Raw genomic sequence first — 24905 nt, 5'->3', positions numbered from 1 at the left:
AAACCAGCACATGTCAAGGCCCGTCTTAAGTTTGCCAATGACCATTTGGATGATCCAGAGGAGTCATGGGAGAAAGTCATGTGGTCAGATGAGACCAAAATAGAACTTTTTGGTCATAATTCCACTAAACGTGTTTGGAGGAAGAAGAATGATGAGTACCATCCCAAGAACACCATCCCTACTGTGAAGCATGGGGGTGGTAGCATCATGCTTTGGGGGTGTTTTTCTGCACATGGGACAGGGCGACTGCACTGTATTAAGGAGAGGATGACCGGGGCCATGTATTGCGAGATTTTGGGGAACAACCTCCTTCCCTCAGTTAGAGCATTGCAGATGGGTCGAGGCTGGGTCTTCCAACATGACAATGACCCGAAGCACACAGCCAGGATAACCAAGGAGTGGCTCTGTAAGAAGCATATCAAGGTTCTGGCGTGGCCTAGCCAGTCTCCAGACCTAAACCCAATAGAGAATCTTTGGAGGGAGCTTAAACTCCGTGTTTCTCAGTGACAGCCCAGAAACCTGACTGATCTAGAGAAGATCTGTGTGGAGGAGTGGGCCAAAATCCCTCCTGCAGTGTGTGCAAACCTGGTGAAAAACTACAGGAAACGTTTGACCTCTGTAATTGCAAACAAAGGCTACTGTACCAAATATTAACATTGATTTTCTCAGGTGTTCAAATACTTATTTGCAGCTGTATCATACAAATAAATAGTTAAAAAATCATACATTGTGATTTCTGGATTTTTTTTTTAGATTATGTCTCTCACAGTGGACATGCACCTATGATGACAATTTCAGACCCCTCCATGATTTCTAAGTGGGAGAACTTGCAAAATAGCAGGGTGTTCAAATACTTATTTTCTTCACTGTATATATAATGATATATAATAATATATAAGGATATATATGTTCATGTTCCATAAAGGGGATGCTTTTTTGAAGAATGCCATTTGGTGGCATAGAAACCATTATACTTGCATTGATTAATACTTTTTAATGGTCTTCTGCAATGTTTGAGGCATATTTATGTACAGCAGCTGTTTCAATATTTTACATGCTTTTATGTTGGCTTGATGACTTGCTTAACCCAAGCTACGACTTGACTTGAATTGCTTGACATAAAGCAGTGACTTGACTTGACTTGCTTTTCACAAAATTGACTTGGACTTGCTTGAGACTTGAAGGTTAAGACTTGAGACTTACTTGTGACTTGCACATTTGTGACTTACTCCCACCTCTTAGACATGATCATAAGACTACCCATAGTGTTTGTAGTGTAGGTCTGCATGGACTGCTCCTGTATGTGCCCAAAACAAGTCATAAGCTCAGAGGGGATTGTGCCTTTTCTGTGGCAGCTCCGAAATTATGGAATGATCTGCCTCATTTTATTAGACAGGCCTCTTCAATGTCTCGTTTTAAATCTCTTCTAAAAACCCATCTTTTTTCTTTGGCCTTTAACACCAGAAGTTGACATTTTGTTTATTTTATTGTTTTTATGGTTTGGCTGTTTTTCATATGTTTTGTTTCTTAATCTGTTTTATATTGTATTTTATGTTTTGTATGCGTTATGTATTGTTGTGTTCTGTTTTTGTATATTCTTCTGTACAGCACTTTGGTCTACTTCGGTCGTTTTAAAGTGCTTTATAAATAAAGTTTGAATGATTGATTGATTGATTGATTGATTGATTGATTGACTGTGTGTATGATGAGGATATAATGTAGGTTTGGTTGACTAATTCACATTAGTACTATGCTCAGGATTTTTCTTCTTTTTTTTCTAATGTAATTGACTTAGAGTACAAAATATCAAATAATATGTTTCACCTTGACATTCTATTATTAAAAATAATTGTGGTTTTTTAGTGCTGGGCAATGATTAATCACGATTAATCACATCCAAAATAAAAGTTTGTGTTTACATAATATATGTGTGTGCACTGTGTATAATAATTTTGTATATATAAATACACACACACATGCATGTATATATTTAAGAAAAATGTGTTATTTATATATAAAATATTTATATTTATGTATAATATAAATTGTTTAAATATATATACAGTATATACATGAAAATACTTAAATATATGCATGCATATGTGTGTATTTATATATACAAAATAATTATACACAGCACACTCACATATATTATGGAAACACAAACTTTTATTTTGGATGCGATTAATCGCGATTGCCAGTTCATCTCATAGGGTAGTCACACACGGTTGTTTAACATTTGAAAGTATGTGTATGTTACAGTTGCTTTTGCTATTTGTCAAGTTAGAGCAGGAAAGTCTGCACATGAGAAGCCCATCAGAGGTCAAAGAGTTGGGAATGGGCCCCATCAAAGAGGTGGGCATCAGAGGGAGGGAGGCAGAGGGTAGGGAACTGTTGCATCAAATGAAGTCCGAGTCATCGCTTTAAAGTATGTCATGTCATGTGATGAACGGAGGGCTTACTATAGCAGAGGCTGCCAAATTTCTCAGTCACCCCATCTGAAAAGGTCAACTACAGAATATGTAAGAAACTGCAAAGATGTTTTGGTCAAGAAAATCTCTTACTGGCTATGTTGCACAGTGATCATGTAAAGTATTGATAGTGTACTCTACTGTCCAAGTTGGCTCAAAAACCTATGGTGTCATATAATTCCTGTTTGATTTCTTTTTTTCCTTGTTTGATTAAAAAATGTTCAGGTTGATTTAATTTAGCTGGATGTAGCTAGGTTTGCTGAATATACAGTCTAGATAGCATTGCATGTTACCTTGCAACTTTGAGTTTCCCAATAAATAATATAATTGTTTCATTTGCATTTAAATTTGGCTCACTGTATTGTCTGTTTCCTACCTCATGGAGATGTTAGTGGAAGGTCAAGAATAAAGTTCAAAACAGTATTGCAAGGGTTTATTTTGCAGTATTGATATGGTTGGGATCACCAAATCGGTTGTGTTTCTAGTATAGGGGTCGACAACCTGGCACGCAGAGGGATAATCACTAGCATATGTCAATATGTATATATGTAAAGAGGTGTATGTATTTAATTTAAATAAAGTCCCTCGAACTTGCTTACAGATCTACATTGAAATCATTCCTCATAGTCACACTGCTGGTTTTATTAAGTTATGACTGTGAGATTATAACCTGCGTGTGTGCGCAGATCTGACAAACCATTCGCAAGACCGGAGTTGCGCGCTTCAGGTTATCCCTCTGTGTGCCATACAGTATGTTGCTGACCCCTGTTCAAATATTTAATTCCTTTTTAGTATTTTTATAATTAATATAATTAATCTGGCCTTGCATTATAGCACATAATGTTGTGTTCTGCTCTTTTTATTAGCTATTATTGCAGATTGCTGCATGCGATATCTTAATAGGATATATCCATATGCCAAACTCTTGATTTTATTGGATTAGCATAAAAGGTATTTAGCTACTGGTTGTTAATTTTTGGTAAAAATTCAGGAGCAAAACATGCAGTGTTTCAGAAAGCTGGTGAGATTTCTCTATTTATTTTTAATTTGTATTCTCAGTCTCTGCTGATTCCTGATCCTCTTTCTCTCTCTTTTTTTCTCAAGTGTCTTTTCTGTTTTATAATAAGAACATGCGTCTTTTGCTCTGTTTCTATCACTCTCACGTACACGTATACAAAAAGCACACAAAGAAACTTGCACATAGAGAGATGTAGGTGTGCAGAAAACACTTGAAGCAAACATTATCACTATACGAATAAATGTAAATTGAATTTAATTGATTTTAATTAAATTATATCACAGTCTCTTTCAGACTGAGAATGATAAGGTGCTATAAGAACGTAGTCATGTCTAGTGTTATTACCCATCCTGGTATCCTTGGGAAGCATTTCAGTTTTTAAAATCAATCTTTGATATCTTTTGTTTCACATGTAAATTAATTCACCACATATAGATATCCAGCCACATCATAATATTATTATTGTGCATCAGGTTTTTTATACTTACTCTTTACCAATTGATTGTTTGGGTAAGACTATTAGATAATTTAGCCATTAATATAGATATTTTCAAGAGTTAAGGATTATGAAAAACATGCAGAGGGAAAAGGAAAGACTTTTGAAATGTCAAATAAGGACATAGCATTTTATTAAAATGTCTCCTGATTGCATCATTGAGATATTTCATCATCTGCTGTCAGTTCCTGTTGAGGAATTCACCAAAGAGTGTTTCTCTGCATATGACAGCAAATGTGTCATGGTTTACATCAAATGCCATCAAATTGAGTTTTATTTAATTTTTTTTATTTCTTTTTATTTTTAATGAATGGGACACTGGAAAACAGACAGGAAAGCACAGGCAGAGAGAGGGAGAACTGGAGTAAGTCATGACAGTAGCTGTGTTGTTGACATGTCGAGAAGACACTGTTTTCAGCACTGTGAATACACTTTGCCTGCACTTCAGAAGAATGAGAACTCGCACTGGAATTCATACAGAAAACCAGATGCCATCATTCGTATCACTGAATCAAGCGCTGAGGAAGCCTCCGGAGCTGAAATTCAGATATGGTAATAGGCATTTGGTGTCCGACATACACTGTAAGTGGTAGACCAATCACGACAGACTGGGCTGACTGACCAATCAGAGCAGATTAGCTCACAGAAAGGAGGGGTTTAGAGAGACTGAATCTTCGAACGAACCGTTTTCTGACTATTTGAGAAATGAGGTGGTGTGTAATGTATATAATGAGAAAACTGAATTGTTTTTTGACCTTGGATGCATGTAAACCTAATTTAGGAGACCTACAAAACAAAATTAGGAACCTTTAAAATATCATAATAGGGGCACTTTAATACTTTTATTCTGTATGGATGCATTAAATCTATCAAACGTGACAGTAAAGACTTTTAGATTGTTCCAAAAGATTTCTGTTTCAAATTCTGTTCTTTTGAACTTTCTATTCATCAAAGAAACGTAAGAAGAAAACTATAACTGTTTCCACAAAAATATGAAGCAGCACAACTGTTATATATACACAACATTTATAATAATTAGAAATCTTTCTTGACCACCAAATCAGCATATTACTTTTTTTTTTCCTGAAGGATCGTGCAATACTGAAGACTGAACTAATGGCTGCTGAAAATTCAGCTTTGCCATCAAATGAATAAATTATATTTTCAAATATATTCAAATAGAAAACCGTTATTTTAAATTGTAAAATGTTAAACATTAAATAAAATGTTACATTCGATTGGGGACACTAAATTACAGACAGCTAAACAGATGTTTACTCTTAGCCATCTGTTTAACACTTTTAATCATTAGATGTAAAATTGTGAATTAAGTTTGTACAAACAGTAAATGTACAGGACAGAAGTAGAAGTTCTAGTAGTCTTGATAAGTTTGTCACTGCATTTTCAAATGAGGTTTTTAACCTCTTACAGCTTATTTTTCCTCTAGCAGTTTGGAATTACAAATGAGAACAAACTTGAAAAAGGATACAGACTTGGAGACATGCTTCTGAGATCATTCCATTTGCATCAGATTCTTCCTTTTGTATCCGTAAAAAAGTGTCTTTTGTATTCACAGCCCCTCTCCATATTAATGAGAACACACTTGCACATTAGCCGTGCATTAATACACGCTGTCGTGTTCTGGCGGCGGCTGCTGCAGTCACTCTCTCATTTACATCCCGAGCGCAGCTGAGGCGGTGCCGTGTCGCTGGAGGTGTAGCTCTGGTGTGGACGTGTCCTCAGCTGAACTCTCACAGCCACAATGAATTCTGAATTCTAAAATGCACCCGGTTTCAACCCGCTTGCACTCACAGATGGACAAATTCACCTAACCTTGGTCTTTGTGGCCTTTCTGCCAGAGTGTCTTGCTCTTGGGGATAAGTCTACAAGATTAATGGTGTATAATATCGGTCCTGAATGAAAAGAGGATTTGAAAGCGGTCTCTTGGGGAGAAAGATGACTATAGAATGAATATTAGTGGTGCAACCTGACCTCGCCACTGCAAACAAAGAGAGAAAGAGTGAGTGAAAGAGAGAAATTGACTGCCATTTTGGACTGTTCTACATCTGTAGACTAAAATTTGTTTCTACTTCTTTTCTCTGCCCTTTTTTTTCATTTTTCACTCCCCCGCAATGTTAATTCTTCAGTATGGTTTGTGTATATTGCCGCTTTATATGTTGATCTGAGTTGACTGGCGCTTAGTGCTGGGATAAATAGCAGATTTCTAGCCTAAAGCTTAAAAGAAGCTTCAATTTTGAATTAAACAAACCCACACATATTGACACACACACATACGGTTGATTTAGAAATGCTAACGCTAGTCTCATTCTTTCTCTTACAGGTACATATCTCTTCCTAATGGGGTGCTGCAGATTTTAGGAGTCTCTAAAGAAGATGAAGGCTTGTACCGCTGCGTGGCTTTCAACTCTGCCCACAAGCGCTTCAGCCAAGATGCTTCTCTCACAGTTAGCCCAGGTATAATACAAAAACCTGTTTCTAATTACCCCATCATAGATGGCTTTTCATTATTCGTGATCAGTTCACCTCACAGACTTTTGAGGCTCCATTCACCTCATCTCTCTGACTCACACAGTAATGGCCCTTTAGAGATTTAGAACTCTGGGAGAATTCATTAAACATTGGAATTATAGAGTTCCACTTAATAGTGCTAGTAATAATGTTAGTTAACTTAGTTTTTCTGCCCTCTCTCTGACCCTTGGAATTAAATAGTTTGTTTTTGTTGCATTGCCCTCCAAATACACTGTAAGAAAAAAATCTGTAGAAAAACAGATAATGTTCTAGCACAAAATTACCAGTATGTTTTCCATTAAAGGGGTGGTATAATGCCCTTTTCACAAGATGTAAAATAAGTCAAAATAAAATGAAGTTTTAGCTCAAAATACCCCACAGATATTTTTATATAGCATGTTAAAATTGTCACTTTTTGAGGGTGAGCAAAAACGCACCGTTTTTGAGGGTGAGCAAAAACGCACCGTTTTTGTGTGTGTCACTTTAAATGCAAATGAGCTGCTGCTCTCAGGACAGGGGGCGGAGCTCGTGTCCTTTTACCTCACACAGACATGCACTGGAAATGTCAATGTTTATGTTCAAACCGGAGTCAGACAAAGATGGAGAGAGTCAAGAAGAAGTGACAACATGTAGAATGCAACAGGACATTTCTAAATGGTTAGTTGATGAATTTAGGTAGCTTATGTGTAGTTATCTTCTAGTCATTGATTAGCATATTCTGTCATGATAATCTATAAATCATGTTCCCGGGGGCAGGGTTTATGTAAATTACAGGGTTAGTGATGTCACTAACCCGTGAGGAAGCTCGTGTAGTCCCTACCAGCCGTTTGTTGTAGTCCTTAAAAAATGATTTCTTTAAAAGCAAATATCTTCCTTTGCTTTGAACTTTGAGCATTGTAACTTTGCATATGTTGTTTATGCTCAAACAGCAACATTACACACTAACTAAAGTCAGAAAAGTGAAATCATAATCAACCACCCCTTTAAGTTTACCGACATTTAAAACACAACACAATGCACGACATAATTCAGAATACGGGTAAAACAATTGTGCAAAAAAAAAAATCGATACGGAAAATTCCTGAAAATTAAAGGGATAGTTCACCCAAAAAATGATTTCTTCTGCTGAACACAAAATGAGATGTTTTGAAGAATGTTGGTAACCAAACAGTTTTGTTCTTGTTGACTTTAGTTGCATATTTGTCCATATAATGGAAGTCCTTGGGAACCGACAGTGTTCTTCAGAATATCTTCGTTTGTGTTCCACAGAGGAAAGTAAGTCATACAGGTTTAGAGGGACATGAGGGTGAGTAAATGATGACAGAATTGTCATTTTGGGAGAAATATCCCTTTAATGGTACATTGTACATTTTTGAAGACTTTTCTTAGTGCCTTTTTGTATGGGAAATGTGAAATTAACTTTTCAGGTTGCTTCGTCCTTCACTAACAGTCTCTCTGCAAAAGCTAGATTACATTGTGACAGCTTCACATCAATCAATGCCGAAATGTGCAAAAAATCTGACTGAGATGAAAACTTTAGAAGCATGGCAGTGACATTTTATTCATATTTTACTTGTTGTTTTACTGTTTTGGCATGATAGTATCTATCCTATTTTCTCCCATTCCGCTTATTAAGTCTGATGTCACACATCACCGTTTCCGGGTCCAAACGCTCTATCAGATCCCAAAAGAAAACAACAAATGGTGTTAATGTACACTTACGCTGTGCTGTAATACTTCCAAAATATCATGATCCTAATCTTTATCTCCATGACAAATATCTCCAGACAGTGATCGTTAAAATGTTGGTGTCCAGGATGCCATGAGCCCAGTGACTGTTTTTTTTTTTAAAAAGCTTAGCATAATAGTGCTCATATATTTCTGTTGAGATGGTATTCTCACTTTAAACGGAGTGGACGCTTGAAAGAGTACCCCGAAAGAGTATTTAAGTCGTGATTTAACAAGTGGATTATTTTACCGTGATGGACAGGCCGGGTTTCTAAACACCATATGGTCCTAATGTGTAAAATTGAGTGGTCATTGGAGCAAATTTATTCACCTTCCAGATGTCATACAAAAATGAAATTAGCTATTTTGCAGCATAATTTAGATTTGGACTGATTTGAATAAAAGTTAAAGTATATTTTTATAATGCTCACATATTTTGTATATCATAAGAACATTGGAAATGTGATTCCTCATGATATCACCCCTTAAATTGAGAAACATATCTGTTTTATGGTTCTATTCGAGTCTTCTTATTTGAAGTAAAGTTTCAATATCTGCAGTAGCCCTTTCAGTATTTTGTGTGTGTGTGTGTGTGTGTGTTTAAGTGCCCTCTGCAGAGGTGGTCCGTGTTGCAGGCAGAATTGATTTCCTGCTGTCCTTAAGGCTGCTCGGCTGATGAAATGGAGTGAGCAAAAGGAGGGATGGAAGGGAGGAATGAGATGAGGAACAAAGACAGAGAAGGCTAGAGAGATAAAGAACTAAATGAAATAAAAGAGAGTGTGGGAAGACGAGGGAGACAGATTGGTAATGCTATGAAGTCAGTACTTATATCTCCATGCTGACCTTTGCTCATTTCCATTATGCTTTTGTGATATCAGCCAGAGACATTAATGATATTCTCTCTGTGTGTGTGTGTGTATGTTTCCATCTCACACGTTCATCTTTCAAGTCATCTTTCTAATTGTTCCACATTCATCTTACTGCTTCAGCTTCTTCTCTCTCTTTTTGGAACAAAATTAAATGTCTTGTGGAATGTGTCTGAGTCTGAGAGATAGAATGAGAGAAAGAGAGAAATTAAGAAAAATTAAGGAGAGATTGAGGGAAAGAAAGAGAACAATACAAGGAGGAGTAATAGAATGGGAGAAATAGAATGACAGAGATGAGGGGGTAGAGTTAAGGTGTTTGAAATCATTGTTTTGTCGAAGTCATTTCAGTAGGAATTCACAGGAATTCATCTGTAACTTCTTGTCCCTGTGCAAATTTTGCTCTGAGTTCAAGTCAGTTGACTAACAGAAAGCTGCTTGGTTTTAAAGTGGCTTCTGTGTGAGCTATTCTTAATACATTGCTAAACTACTAACAATGGACCTTTTAGAGATAAAATAAGACCAATGGAATATCCATCCATTCATCCATCGATTATTTATTTCAGGCAATATGCATTAAAGCATGTCAATATGCCAATCAAAAAATGAATTTGACGGCAAATGAGAGAAAGAGAAAGAAATAAGATGAGCAAAGAATTGAAGAACCCCAATAAGCAGCTTTTCAAGCATGACAAAAACTAAGTTTTAGAGATGGACGTACAGCAACACTCGTTGCCAGATACGTTTTAGCATGTGGCTAAATATGTATTGTATCATCCCAGTATGTTATCTGTACCTTTTTTTTCACCATGGTGACCCTGTGTGTGTCTGTGTGTATGTAGACATCTTATGTAATGCTAATGGTCTTCAGTGTTACATAAACACTTCAGTCGTTGTTCTTTGTGTTGTCTAACTTATGTGTTGTCTAACTTAAAGGGTTAGTTCACCCAAAAATGTCTTTTGCAAACCCGTAAGACTACTTCGGAACACAAATTAAGATATTTCTGATGAACTAACCCTTCAAGTTACTAAATTATCTATTAATATGTTGTTCTTTTTTGCACATCTCCTCAGCTTTGCCAATATTTAATATTTATAGTCCTGCCAATAAAACCATGTTGAATTGAATAATGAGAGAAAGACAGATTGAAAGAGAGCAATCTTCACCTTGAGGTAATCATAGCTTTATTCTGTGAATCCAATGCATGTTTTGCCCCTGAGATCTTACAGCCCAAGTACACATAAACAGTCATTGCGAGAGTGTGTTTGATTCACATGTTGAGATGTGAGACAGTGGTTTGGCTCATCGGTTCTGCTTGATAATGTATGTTTTGTTACACACCCACTTTATCTTGAAAGAGCTGTATAGCAAACTTTTGCAGTTCTTCAAGCAGGCATTCATGCTTTGTAGTGGCCTGTTGTTCTCATTATCAGGATGTTTTAAAAACAGGCACATGTCCACTGTAAACTGCTTTTACACAGTACACCCTGTAGCCTCAGACAGAAATCTGACCCATTTTTAATCCCTGGGCTCTCATGCATATGTCATTGCTGCTGTATGTAATCAGAGGGATTAAGTTATGACCGTCATACCGTATCCATAGCTGCACGCTTATGTTTTACTTCATTATGATCTGTGGGTGTGTCTACTGAATTCATGCAGGCTCTTCTTAGGCCACAGGAACAGGGCCTTCACCACTGTATGTATAGTTTATAGTCAAGTCTAACTTTATTTATAGAGCAGATCTAATACAAAGTACAAACTAAATGTATACAATATATGTGTGTATATAAAAATACATACACAGCATAACACGCACACTACCATTCAAAGGTTTGGTGTCTGTAAGATTTTTTTTAAGACTGTAAGAGTCTTTTATGCTGATTATCAAAATACAGTAAAACAGTGTAATGGTGAAATATTATAAAAATGTAAAATAACTGTTTCTATTTCAATATTTCAAAATATAATTTATTCCTGTAATTGCAAAGCTGAATTTTTAGCATCATTACTCCAGTCTTCAGTCACATGATTTTTCAGAAATCATTCTAATATGCTGATTTGGTGTTCAAGAAACGTTTCTTATCATTATCAATGTTGAAAACAGTTGTGGTGCTGAATCATTTTTATGGAAACCGTGCTAAAAAAATTCATGATTCTTTTATGCATAGAATGTTTAAAAGAACAGCGTTTATTTCAAATAGAAATCTTTTGTTACATTATAAATCCCTTTACAGTATATTTGATAGATTTAGTGCATCCTTGTTAAATAAAAGTATAATTTGTTTTATATATTATTTATATTTTATTTATATATGAGAGCTGCAACCCCAGAAAAAATGACACCAATTTTCTTTGGCCTCGAAGTTTGCCTCTCTCTGTTTTATTACTCTTTCCTCCTCTCCTACGTATCTCGCTCTATCTCTGTCTCTCTCACTTCATGTGAGCGGAAGAGGAAACAGAATCCTCTGTTGGGTTACTTGCTTCACCTAGTGCTACTTTCACTCAATCAAACCACTGTTCCTGATGGTGAAGGCTCTATCATGTACACAAACACACACTCATACTCTGTGTCTGACATGTGTAGGTCTGTCTCAGGAGAGTGAGGTGGTGATTGTGGCTCCACCGCGGAACTCTACAGTGGTCATGGGTCGCCCAGCTGTGATGGAGTGCATGGCTCAGGGTGAGCCCAAACCCTTCGTCTCATGGAGCAGACAGGGTAAGACGCAAATATAAATATATTACACGCATGCATCCATATCGTATGTGTGTGCAATTTTCTATGTATAATACATTTTGTTATTTATTAAAATGGATACATTTTATTTCAATTGTCCAATTGCCCAACATTCTTCTAACTGTAAGATACTTTGCAACTACATTTCAACTAACTCTCATTAGTAGACTGTTAGGTTAGGGTTAGAGTTAGCAGAATAAGTTGACATGTAGTTGCAAAGTTACTTATAGTCAGTAGAATGTCTGTTGGGGGAGCATCAAAATTAAGTGTTAACAGATATTAAGCAGACTGTCTACTAATACTCTAATGATTGGTAGTTTACATGTAGATGCAAAGTTACTTAGAAGAATGTCTAAAGTGGACTATTAAAATAAAGTGTAACCATTCAAATATATAATTACATTTTTTCATGAATTCCTTTTGGGCTCGGTTTGGCTAGAGGACCCAAACTAACTGGGTCAGGCAGTTTGAAGTAGGAGAGCCCGGTAGGTTCAAAACCTGGTGAATAATCCCTAAACAATCATTGCTGTGCCCTTAAACCCCTGGTTGATTGGGAGACACTGTGCTTATAATAAGTGCATTGTTGTTTTGAATTGAAAAGTGTCAGCCGAACGACCAAATTGTAATTAGTGTTGTGTCCACTGTGAACTTGGAGTGCCTACATTAAACAATGTAAATGAACCCCACATATCTGTGATTTATAGATTGAGCTTATATGTTTGCTTTATAGACACGTGGCTCTGCTGCAGCAGACACCCCAACTACCCACCCACCCATCACCCTCACTGTTACTGCTTCCATCCAGGTTCATTACGGACCTCATTTTGTCCTCTTTCCTCCACAGTGATGCCAAGGCTTTATAACTGAGAGCATTATTCTCATTAGGTTCCATAAAAAATTAACAAGATGTTGTAAATTGCAGAAGGCAATTTTTTTTCTTTGTTTGAGTGCTAATATGGCAGCCGCAGACGGTCAGTGTCTAAGAATCGTTAATGCATGCCGTTCCTCCTCCAGTGCTGTACTGACCTCTGTCTGTTCACATTGCTCATTGCACACCAGTATGGGATGAAATGCAGTGTTTGTGATGCACATTTTTCTTAACAGCTTAAAGGGATAGTTCACTCAAAATAAAACATCAGTGATTTTTGGGCCCTCGTGTTGTTCCAGACAGACACGTACTTTCTTTCTGCCATGGATTACAAAAGGATAATTTATTATGGACAGGTTTTTATATTTTTATGGTGATTTGCATCCTTTATTGAAACTAAACCTTCGGCCCACCAACTACCAACGCACAGCTTTTTCAAGGGTGCCATTTCTTCTATAGACATACTTGAAGAAATTGTCAATGTCTCAATGCTTTCTTGATTGATTTATTTCCCATTTTCTTTTTAATTTTGTACGTATTTTTGTTTATACATTTTGCATTCTTTTTACACAACCACTCCTCTGGGATGCATAGATGGGAAGCCTATAGCTACTGATGTGGTTGTCCTGGCAACCAACCTAGTGATTCCTGACACCCGCAGTCACCATGCTGGAGTGTATGTGTGTCGTGCCAACAAACCCAAGACCAGAGATTTCATCTCATCTCCTGCTGAACTTCGAGTACTGGGTAATTGTGTGTGTGTGTGTGTTTTCTTTTAACAGATCCTGCATATTCTGAATGAATACTGGATACATTACTGAGGGATTGTAGATAATGCAATGAACAATGAACAATAGCATTTATATTAACATTAACCTACATTAATAAATGTTAGTTGATTTTACCTTTTACAACTGTGTTGTTCTCACTGTATTTTTCCCCCACTCTTATTCTGCCCAGCTCCACCAGACATCCTCCAGCACCCAGAGGGAGTGTCCCTGTCCCGGGGGAATACGGCTCGGTTTGTGTGTAATAGCTCTGGTGACCCTCCCCCTGCTCTGCGCTGGCTCAAGAATGGAGAACCGGTCCAGTCTAATGCCCGGGTTAAGACTCAGAACCCTGGAGTTCTTCTCATCAACCAGCTGCGGCTGGACGATGCGGGATACTACCAGTGTATTGCTGCCAACAGCCTGGGCACCGCCTGTGCCACTGCCAAGCTGTCCGTCATCGTGAGGGAGGGGCTGCCAAGCCCTCCTCGTCATGTGTCGGCGACACCCCACTCTAGCACTTCAGCACTGCTCACCTGGGACCCACCTGAACACAATAGTGACCAGATCATCGGCTTCTCAGTACACTACCAACGCACAGCAGGTGAGAGAGAGAGAGAGAGAGAGAGTGTGTGTGTGTTTGATAATTCAGAATGTGTAAAAAGAAATGCAATTCCATTACCTAATCATGAGATCATTTCTAAAATAAATAATACATTTATAACAATAATAAGTCTTTTTAGAGGTGCATACAATACTTGGCCTCGACTATATATATCAGTGGTGAGCGATGACTTCTTTAACCGGGTATGCTGGGCGGAGCGTAATGTCAAAAATGTATCTAGTGCAGATGTGTTTATAATAAGCGAGACGCTCACATTCGCTCTAGACAGAGTGTTAGCTGCTCAGTTGCTTACTCTCATGACATTAGCAACACAGCTAAACGTATTCCTAAAATGTTGGACCTTTTATTAAAAAAGTAGCCTGTATTTACCTGTTGAGAGTGACATGCCGTCACAATTGATATTACAAACTTCACCTTTAATTGATACGGTGCTTCGTCTTAGGACATCTAAATCAGAGACGACAATAAGAAACTCCATGGCAGGTGTCAGTTTAAATGTATGCTGGAAGTGTTTTTTTATTTTTATTTTATTAAGAATTTTAAAAAAGTGTAATATTATAAATATTAGTAGCCTGCTAAAGTAAAAAAGTTAAATATAATTATAGTAAATATCATTATAATAAATAAATAAATAAATAAATATAGTATTTCTTAAAAAAATATTCTTAAAAAAAGTTGAAATAATGCAATGACTAAAAAAACGCATAGACTTAACAACCTCGGATAGTTACAGTAGGTATGTCTTTAACGGTTTATTTGGAAAATAAATATGACAGACAGTTACATAAGTATTACAAACATTTTATCATGTAAGCTTTATGGTGCACCTCAAACAAGGGGAATTTATAGTAATTTATAGTGATAATACTAATTAGCGAGTCCACAAAAGGCTTGGGTATGCAGAGCATTCGCAGTTTATATGGACCACATAAGTACTAAACAAAAATGTGGTAACATATTTTTCTTTGATTAATATTTATAAAATACTACTGACAAAATGCATAATGATTATCTTTATCTAGACATTGTCAAACAGTCAATAATTACATAGATTAATGTGTCAGTAAGTCTGACAGTTGGTTGTAAACTGTATGAAAAGAACCAGCTGTTCTGTAATTTAAGGATATGCTTGGTTTATACTGTACATTCAGTAGTGGCGATGTAGTGCTGCTTAATAAATAATGCTGGAATGCTTAATCTGTTCTAAAATATTTTGTAAGTTCAACATAAAAATAAAAAATAAAAATAAAAACCATACATATAAAAAACCATTCCATCCATATTCATAATCTGTTTAAATCAGTGTTAATATTCTTGGCTAAAACTTTTAACAATTGTCATCTTTAATTGAAATAAAGTTGAAATAAAATACAATAGAAATATTACATGTAAAACGAAAATAGTAAAATTTAAAAAAAAAAGTTGCTTTGGCAACTAAACTTAAACTGAAATAGAAATATAAAAAAAAACGAAATAATAAAACTGACAAAAGCACATAACACAATTACTAAAACAAATTAGAATTGAAATGAAAACTAAAAATATTAAATGGTTAAATCAAAATATGAATAAATACTACTATAGTATATAAATAATACTAAAATTACACATTAGAACAAAATTTGGAAAATATTATCTTGTTCTCAAATTTTCCTAAACTTTCCAAGCTCTTTCCTATTTTGTTACTGGAGTCCCTGTTTGACCCTGCCGTGTTTCTCATTACACTGAGTGTAGCCAGCTTAAGTGGATCAGTCCACAGAGAAAAATCCTGTCTCATTACTTTGCAGAAGCCAATCCACTTCATAGATCGCTGCTGTACAGAACCACAAGCCAAAAGTAATGTTAGCTCTGGCTGTTATTGATGGGGTCACTCTTCTCCTCATTTAGAAACTCATACCCAAAAGACTAAGAAAAAAACTAATATTTTGGCTCAGATCAATTTCTTTTAAAAAAGCAAATGTACTATTTGTGTGTTCTATAAATTGTGTGTTTACAGGCTCAGACAACATGGAGTATCAGTTTGCGGTGAATAACGACACCACAGAGCTGCATGTAAAGGAGCTGCTCCCTCACACAGCCTACACCTTCTATGTAGTGGCCTACTCGCCCATGGGGGCCAGCCGCCCGTCACAGCCCGTTACTGTGGAGATGCTAGAGGATGGTGAGCACTGACTAATGGGGAGAGGTCAGGTTTTCAATGTGATAAGTAATGTTGACACATTTAAAAGTGGTATTTTTATGATATGTATAGACCTTATGTGCCAGAGAAACAAGCATGCAGCCATCTTTAGAATATTGTCTTTGAACTTCAGTTTTTTGCGGTTGCTCTGTATATTCCTATGGCATCGCTGTCCAGGAGTAATTAGCTGGTGAAGTGGATTTACTTAATGTAAAGTTAACGAAAGTTATCATGAAGATTGTAATGTTTAAAGCACATGTCTTAACACATGTCAGTAGGCCGGAAAGATTTTAATTAATTGATTAATATGCAAGATCGCTGTGAAAATACAGACCGGAAGACAAAAGACAACCAGTGCAGCGCTGAAAAGGGGCGGAGCTACATAAGGTCTATATATACTGTGCATAATAGGCACGTTTTCTGCATGCATGGAATTACAACTTACTTCCACCTAACTTCTACAGACTATGCAAAATGCTGTATGCAATGTGCTAGACTTGACCATTTACATTGTGACTAATCAACCAGAAGTATCATTTTATTTTATTTTTTGCAACTTATGCACTATTCTTTGCCATTTTGTAGTATAAATAGTATGAGTACTGTGTTCACACTGAAAATTCCAACAAGAAGAAGTGCACTTCAAATGCCCGGATGATGTACTTATTTAACTGAAAAAACAAAGTGTGGAATTATGGAAACTTCATGCACTGTTGCAGGCTTCCTTACATAGTGGAATTTTCATTTGAGTGTATTTGTATAGTGCTTTTCACAACTCCTATTGTTTCAATGCAGCTTTACAGAAAATGCTTTATTGAAAATTTTCAGTGTTACAATAGGAGGGGAGGGGCTATTAGACTCCGATGCTGGATGACAAAATAACCGTATGAAATTCATACACTAGACGCTGCAGTGCATATTATTTGTGCATGGTGTATAGTTTGTCATTTGAGACAACTACTGTTTTGTAAATCTGTATTTGCTTTTTGTTCTCTGCAGTTCCCAGCGCTTCACCGCAGCTGTCCCTGCTGAGCACATCTCCCACTGACATGAGGGTCATGTGGCTGCCCCTCTCCTCACAGCTGAGCCGTGGAGCCATCACACGCTACCGCATTGACTACAGAGCGCTGGAGCAGGGTAAGACATCGCCACCTACTAACCCCTGCGGCGTTAACCCTGGAAAGGTGTATTGAACCTTTCAACAAAATGTTTTTGTTTTTTTTATCGCAAAAGATTGCAGGTTTTTTTGTACATCATATTTGATACATCAGGGTTTTATGGCTCATATAGTATGATATGGGAGAATATAGAGCTCATATTCTGAATAAAACTGAGGTGTTTTTTTCCCTCCTCAGAGGTCCAAACTGAACAAAAATATGCAATTTGATTTTTATGACTAAAAAGTCTGATAGCCTGTAATGTAAATCAATGAGATCTTTTTAACAGTATAGCAGACTACTTGCATAAAATGCATATAAATATCAGTTGTCATTAATGCTTAGTTTTATGACCAAATCTCTGTAGTTTTAGTTGTGGGGGGTAAAACATATTATGCAATGCAATGCAATACAATGATGTTTGAGATATACAGTACAAATACAGTAAATGTTCCGCAAAAGGTTGATTTATCATTTGATACTCACATTTTAACATGATTTTTCAACAACAACAAAACATTAATGGATCAAGGAAACCTATAGTTTCAATCTAGCAAATGTTCATCTTGAAATATTACTAATAATATAAAAGTGATTACCTGTGTTTACAATCAGACTACAGAAGGCATGTAGTAGATTGTGTACTGCATGGTTTTCGAGCAAAGCTTTGATCATGTTGAAATCATGTAGAGTGAGTAGAAATTTATGTATCAAATATGATACAGGGTTAAGATCTACGAGGGGTATGTGTGAGGTTTTTCCTTGACACATGTTGATAAATTCATGTTGGCTGCTGAATCTGAAGCTTTGTGCATTTATCTGCAGTCACTAGGAGGGCAGCATGCATGTCTGGGGTATTTTGAGCTGAATGACAAAGGCATGGCTCATTGCTTCTGCTCTAATAGAGCTCTGGATGCTTAATGAACAGTAATAAAGGTGGAACAAAAGACAGATTCGGCCTGATGGCCTGTGAAACAGAATGAGAGACAGAACCAAAGTCAATTCGGACATCCATTGTTCATGCTTCTTTATCAGCCAGCTGCAGAAATGATTTCCACTGGAATACTTACTTTCTGGCACATGTTCATGTGTGTGCCCCGCAGTGGATCGCATAAACTCTGTGGAAGTGGGTGGGAATGAGACACAGGTGACTCTAATGGATCTGAAACCAAATGAAACATACCAGCTCCGGATTGCAGCGGGAACACGAGCTGGGTTCAGTCAGCCTTCTGAGTGGGCCTCGCATCATACACCAAACCTTACTCAGGGTGAGTAAACATAAAAATGCACTATATGCACAGATACCAGTTTCAACTAACTCATGGTTAAACTTGTATGCAGTGGCGCCTCCAAGGGGCAGCCGGGGGGCCATGGATCCCCCTCCATTAGTCTCACAGTCACCAAGATGTATACAATTTTGGTTACCTTTAGACTAAATAGTGAATTTAATGTCTACATGTCTTATCAGACATGGGCCAAATACTTTAATTAGTGTTCATGATTGGAATATTTTGAACTTGATGTGTCACCACATTTATTTCCCTAGTAATTGTTTTGTGTGCAGTTTAGATCTTGTCTGACCTGGTACAATGTTCAAATCTATAGTCAAGTACAAGGTTTTACATACACTACTGTTCAAGGTTTAGGTTCAGCTTATGCTCACGAAGGCTAATGGCAAATTTTTTTCTGATCAGACATATAGCAAACGCAGTAAAATTGTGAAATATTATTACAAATTAAAATAACTGTTTTCTATTTTAATACATTTTAAAGTGTAATTTATTCCTGTGATGTCAAAGCTGAATTTTCAACATCATTACTCAAGTCTTCATTGTCACACGATCCTTCAGAAATCATTTCTAATCATATTCTTATATGATGATTTGGTGCTCAAAAACACTTCTTATTATTGTCAGTGTTGTATAATCACAGTTGTGCTGCTTAATATTTTTGTGGAAAACGTGATACATTTTTAAGGATTAATAGAAAGTTCAAAAGAACAGAATATTTTTTATTTTAAATATAAATGTTTGTAACATTATAAATGTCTTTACTCTCAGTTTAATGTGTCTTTGCTGAATATATATAAAAAAATTAAATCATCCTGACCTCAAACTTTTGAATGACAGATGTAATGATAAATGAGTAGCATAAAATCTGGTGTGATTTTATCACAAATGAAATTGTGGCAGTGGGATAAGCTTGTAGGCTTCTTTTTGGTTGTTTAATTTGTTTGCAATTTCAGTGTCCCCCATAAAGAATGTCCTGGAGGTGCCACTGCTTATGTACAAGCCCTGCTAGTGTGCACACAAAATACACACCGCTGTTCTCACTAACTCCCTTTGTTGTTTTTCCAGTGCTCTTTGCTCCCACTGAGCTCAAAGTGAGAGCCAAAATGCTTTCCCTCCATGTCACATGGCAGCCACCACCCAATCACACTCAGATCACAGGCTACAAGCTTTCCTGGTGGGAGGTGGATGGAGAGGAGCTGACCAATGAGGAGAAGCCTATGATCAATGAGAGGATTCAGCAGATCAAACTGAGGAAGAGAGTAAAACACCATGAGGTCACAGGCCTTGGTGAGAGTTGAGCGGTAACTTTATTCACAAATATGCTATACTCTCACATAAAAATATAATTGAATATGATATAATAGACACTTTTACAAAGCTGCGCATATTTTCCAAATGCAAGGACTCGTGGTACTGATTTTCTGTCACTATCAGCAGTTATAAAAGTTATAAAGTTACATTTTTGTTGTTTGAAATTTACAGTAGTTTAAGTCGACAGACAAAAAAATCTAAAATAACTGAATATGAATTAAAAAAAAAATGAAAATGAATAAAAAATTATATAGACATTTAAAAAAAGTCAAAACAACAAAATTACTAAACCTTTAACTGAAATGAAAATGAAAAATATTAAAGTAAAAACTAATTTAAAATATTAATAAAAACTATAATAGTATATCAATAATACTAAAATAACACAGGTCTAACTTGCATGAATGCAAAGTATGTAAAATGCTTTACAATATGACCATTTGTGATTGTGTTGTTTCAGCTCCTGATCGGCTGTACGAGGTGAAGGTTTGGGCGTTTAATAAACAGACTGAGGGTTATCCTGCTGTATGGAAGGGCAGAACAGAGAAGCTCACACACGGTGCGTTTGGTTATGATGAGAAGACAATGACTGATAAAATCATATCTACCTGTCCTGTAGATTCAAATCTGAGTACATTTGTGTGTGTGTGTCATTTTCTTAGTGCGGAAAACAATCTCTCACCCACCATTGCCGCCCATCAGCGTCAGAGCTCGTGCGAACAGTTCCACCTCTATCTGGCTCCGCTGGGAAAAACCACACTTTAGCAATGTGCGAATCATCAACTACACAATACGCTGCAGCCCCGCAGGAATACGCAATGCATCGCTGGTCTCATACTATACCAGGTGTACCATGCATATTCACAAAAATATTTATGTATAGTCAGATTATAAACAATCATTGTGAAACAGAGGCACATATCATATCCTTACTTTTTTCTTACATGCTTCTTTCTTACACACTCTTTCATCCAGCAATTATTTGCCAATATTTGGCCATTTAGAGACGGGCATCAGTTTTAACATCTCCCAAAAGTAAATAAATGAAAAATGTGTCTTTTTTATTTAATTAATTTAATTCCATTTTTTATGAATTTTAAGTAAATATTGTATCATTCTCTCTCTCTATATGATATATATTCAGTATATATATACAGGTTTGCATCACAGAAAGAAATTACATTTTAAATTCACAAAATTACTGTCTCTAATGTGTTTTTAATCAAATAAATGCAGCCGTGGTGAGAAAACGATTTTACTGAACTCAAACTTTTAAATGGTTGTGTGTGAGACATTATATCAGCCACACTTCTCTCTAAATAGCAGCATTGACTATTAAAAAAAGACTTTATTAGTTAACGAGTCCTCTGTATTTTTCTTCACTGTCTTTCAGCTCTTCTCAGGAGATTTTACTGGGATCACTGAAGCCCTTCACTAGCTATGAAATCGCTGTGCAGTCTAACGGAGTTGATATGAGTGGCCCCTTCAGCAGCACAGTGGAAGAATACACACTTCCAGACAGTGAGTACAGCCCTTTTAGAATATGAAGATGATATATTGAATATTTCACCAATTTTCCCTCAAAATAAGCTTTTCACACATGAGTTTCATTTCTTAGTGAATCTGGCAGAGTTCACACTGTCATGTGTCTGTTCGTGTGTGAGTGAGAGCTTTAATTATAGTGTGTATACAAGTGTGAGTGTCTGTGGGTTTTTTTTTTTTTTTTTTTTTTTTTTTTTTTTTGAGTAGGAAGTGATGAATGAATGCGGATCTGTTAGTATACTGTGATTGTGTGGGTCATTGTGAGTCGGTGTGTTTGTGTTAGGTTAACAGTTAGGGGATTAATAGGGAAAGGCGTAAGGAGATAATTGGCTTTAATTAAAAGCCCAGATGGAATTGCCCCTCTTGTTGGCCAAGAGTCTTTCAGCTTGTCAGTCAGTCTAGCCAAGTGATGGCAGGGAGGAGCACGTTGCCACAGCGATTTAGTGTCAGACTAACTGAGGGGAGCTTTATCTACCCTTGAGGGGGGAGAATGAGTGGGCACTTCAAAAGAGACCTTTCCCTCTAAAAAAAAAACAACAACTGAATTATACTCACAGTATCTCCTTAAAACTCACAGACTGTACATGCTATGTGTGACCGTTATAACATCACAAACATTTAAATGTGCTTTTCTTAGAAAACACTTTTTCTACCAGAGAAAAAAATGCATTTTTGTTTGTTATATTTATGTAGCAAGTTATTTGCTGAAAATCTTGTATCTTATTGTTAAATTAGTGCCTTCAGAGTACACTTCAAAAAAGTGCCAAAAACACCTTGAAAGTCCCATGGTATTCTTGAAAAGTACTGTACTTTGACATACCATGTAAATACTATGGTAAATTCCTTAGGACTTCAAGTATGAGTAGTCTGAAATAATGGCTAAATATACAGACCCTTTCCAAAAAATTAGAATATCATGGAAAAGTTTATTTATTTCCATAATTCCATTCAAAACGTTAAACTTCCATAGATTATAGATTCAGGGCCCACAACTTAAACGATTTCAAGTATTTAGTTGTTTAATTGCACATAATTTGGGCTTCCAGCTCATAAAACCCTCGAAAACAAGATTTCAAAAAATTAGAATATTGCATGAAATCACACAGTAATTACACAGTGATACCATGGTCATTGAAGCAGGTTTTGGTTATTTTGGCAGTGTGGGCAGGTGCAAATCCTGCTGGAAAATGAAGGAAGCATGAAGTGCTGTGGAAATGTCCTGGTAGACGGCTGCGTTGAGTGGACAGCACAGTGGACCAACACCAGCCGATGACATGGCTCCCCAAACCAACACAGACTGTGGAAACTTCACACTGGACTTCAAGCATCTTGGATTGTGTGCCTCTCCATTCTTCCTCCAGACTCTGGGACCTTGGTTTCCAAATGAGATGCAAAATTTGCTCTCATCAGAAAAGAGGACTTTGGTCCACTGTGCTTTATTAAATCCAGAGTCAACGCAGCCGTCTACCAGGACATTTTCAGAGCACTTCATGCTTCCTTCATGCCCTGAATCTATAATCTATGGAAGTTTAACGTTTTGAATGGAATTATGGAAATAAATAAACTTTTCCACGATATTCTAATTTTTTGGAAAGGGTATATATATATATATATATATATATACATGGGCATTTTGAAGATTGTCTAATTCAATTCAAAATGATTGGGAGATAATAATCAGCATTTCTAATTATTATGGTTCTTTATTTTCATTTGTTTGGTGTTTTGTGAGTCAGGTTTAAACGTGTGTTTTCATCGTAGGACCCTCCTCTCCTCCTGTGGATATGCAGTTGAGTGCACTGGACTCATTCTCTGTTCTGGTTAGCTGGCACCCTCCACTGGAGCCGAATGGAGTCATTTTGACCTACTGGATCTTCTACACTGGCAACATCAGCCATCCAGATCACCTGTGGATAAACCTCACACATGATGGTGAACCTAAACACACACACACACACACACACACACACACACACACACACACACACACACACACACACACACACACACACACAACATATGAGAATTGTTATTGCATTTCTCACTCTCTTCCCTCAGGTTCTGTCACCAATGCAGAAGTCCAGGGCCTGATGAGTGGGACTCGTTATTATTTTAAGATGGGGGCCTGCACTGAAATGGGGATGGGACCATATTCACCTGTGAAGGATGTCTATACTCCACCAAAGAAATATGGTGTGTATGTTTTTTAAAACTGTTTTCACAATATTTAGTGAGTGTATAAGTGTTAAGGTTATTTTTCATATTTTATATATTACGTTTCTGTGATCACCATTTTGTTTTGGTTTAGTAAATACTTTGCAGCAACAGATCAATAACAAGTATTGTAACACTATGTCGGCTAGTTTGATTTATTTATCTTATTTATTGATCTGATTCATGAGCTGCACTTTTAAAAGCGATAAGCCATGCAAAATCAATTAAAGGAAGTTCCGCCCTGCAATTAAAAGAAAATTCACCAGGTAAACTTTTACCTCTCATGTAAATGGACACTATTGTTCAAAAGTTTGGGGTCAGTAAGATTTTGTTTAAAATAACTGTATACTTTTAATCAGAATTGACACATTACATTGATCTGAAGTGACAGTAAAGACATTCATAATGTTACAAAAGATGAATGAATTTGAATTTTTTTTTTAGTATACTGAAAAATATGTTTCATGGTTTCCACAGAAATATTAAACAGCACAACCGATTTGCCATCACAGGAAAAAATGACATTTTAAAATATATTCAAATATATTCATATATAAAATATATTCAAATGGACTTTTGATTTATTTTTATTTTTTTACAGTGATACATTTTTTTGTGTAAATAGAACTTTAGAGAGCAAACGAGAGAGAGTGAGCCATTTTGCAAACTACTTTCAGTGGAAATATAAAAGAATAATTCTCTCATAACCACTAGTTGAAACCTCTGAATTTTTATATTATACATTTGCACTTGTGCCTTTGGTAGATGCTTTTATACAACACATTTATCTGACATTGTATTCAGAGTACAAGTTTTATCTGAATCAAACCCATGACCTTGCAGTAGTCTTTGAGCTACAGAATTGCTTTGAACACTTGGCTTATATGTGAACATTTGCTATCAGAAAATGGAAGCTTTTGGGACAAAGACATGGACCTGAAAATATCACTGATTTGTGCTTTATGTGTCATTATGTGTATGTAATATTTGCTATTGCTTTGGCAATGAAACCCCTTGTTTATAATGGCAGTTAAGTGTGTGTGTGTGTGTGTGTGTGTGTGTGTGTGTGTGTGTGTGTGTGTGTGTGTGTGTGTGTGTGTGTGTGTG

General features: G+C 36.5%; 1 protein-coding gene across 1 annotated transcript in view; it reads left to right on the top strand.

Annotated features, from left to right (window-relative positions):
* Window positions 1-24905, top strand: part of igdcc4 (immunoglobulin superfamily, DCC subclass, member 4) — an 89944-nt gene that overhangs the window by 49338 nt on the left and 15701 nt on the right. Inside the window, exons 4-16 of the mRNA XM_079866892.1 lie at window positions 6327-6460; window positions 11694-11825; window positions 13306-13458; window positions 13672-14082; window positions 16100-16264; window positions 17282-17419; window positions 18543-18707; window positions 19797-20018; window positions 20503-20601; window positions 20705-20888; window positions 21436-21563; window positions 23346-23516; window positions 23643-23777. Coding sequence (XP_079723018.1) covers window positions 6327-6460; window positions 11694-11825; window positions 13306-13458; window positions 13672-14082; window positions 16100-16264; window positions 17282-17419; window positions 18543-18707; window positions 19797-20018; window positions 20503-20601; window positions 20705-20888; window positions 21436-21563; window positions 23346-23516; window positions 23643-23777 — 2237 coding nt within the window. The remainder of the gene's footprint in view (window positions 1-6326; window positions 6461-11693; window positions 11826-13305; window positions 13459-13671; window positions 14083-16099; window positions 16265-17281; window positions 17420-18542; window positions 18708-19796; window positions 20019-20502; window positions 20602-20704; window positions 20889-21435; window positions 21564-23345; window positions 23517-23642; window positions 23778-24905) is intronic.

Source organism: Squalius cephalus (genome assembly GCF_949319135.1).
Source record: "Squalius cephalus genome assembly, chromosome: 3".
Lineage (NCBI taxonomy): Eukaryota > Metazoa > Chordata > Actinopteri > Cypriniformes > Leuciscidae > Squalius > Squalius cephalus.
The sequence above is the reverse complement of the archived record's forward strand: the minus strand, read 5'-3'. Positions and strand labels throughout refer to the sequence as shown.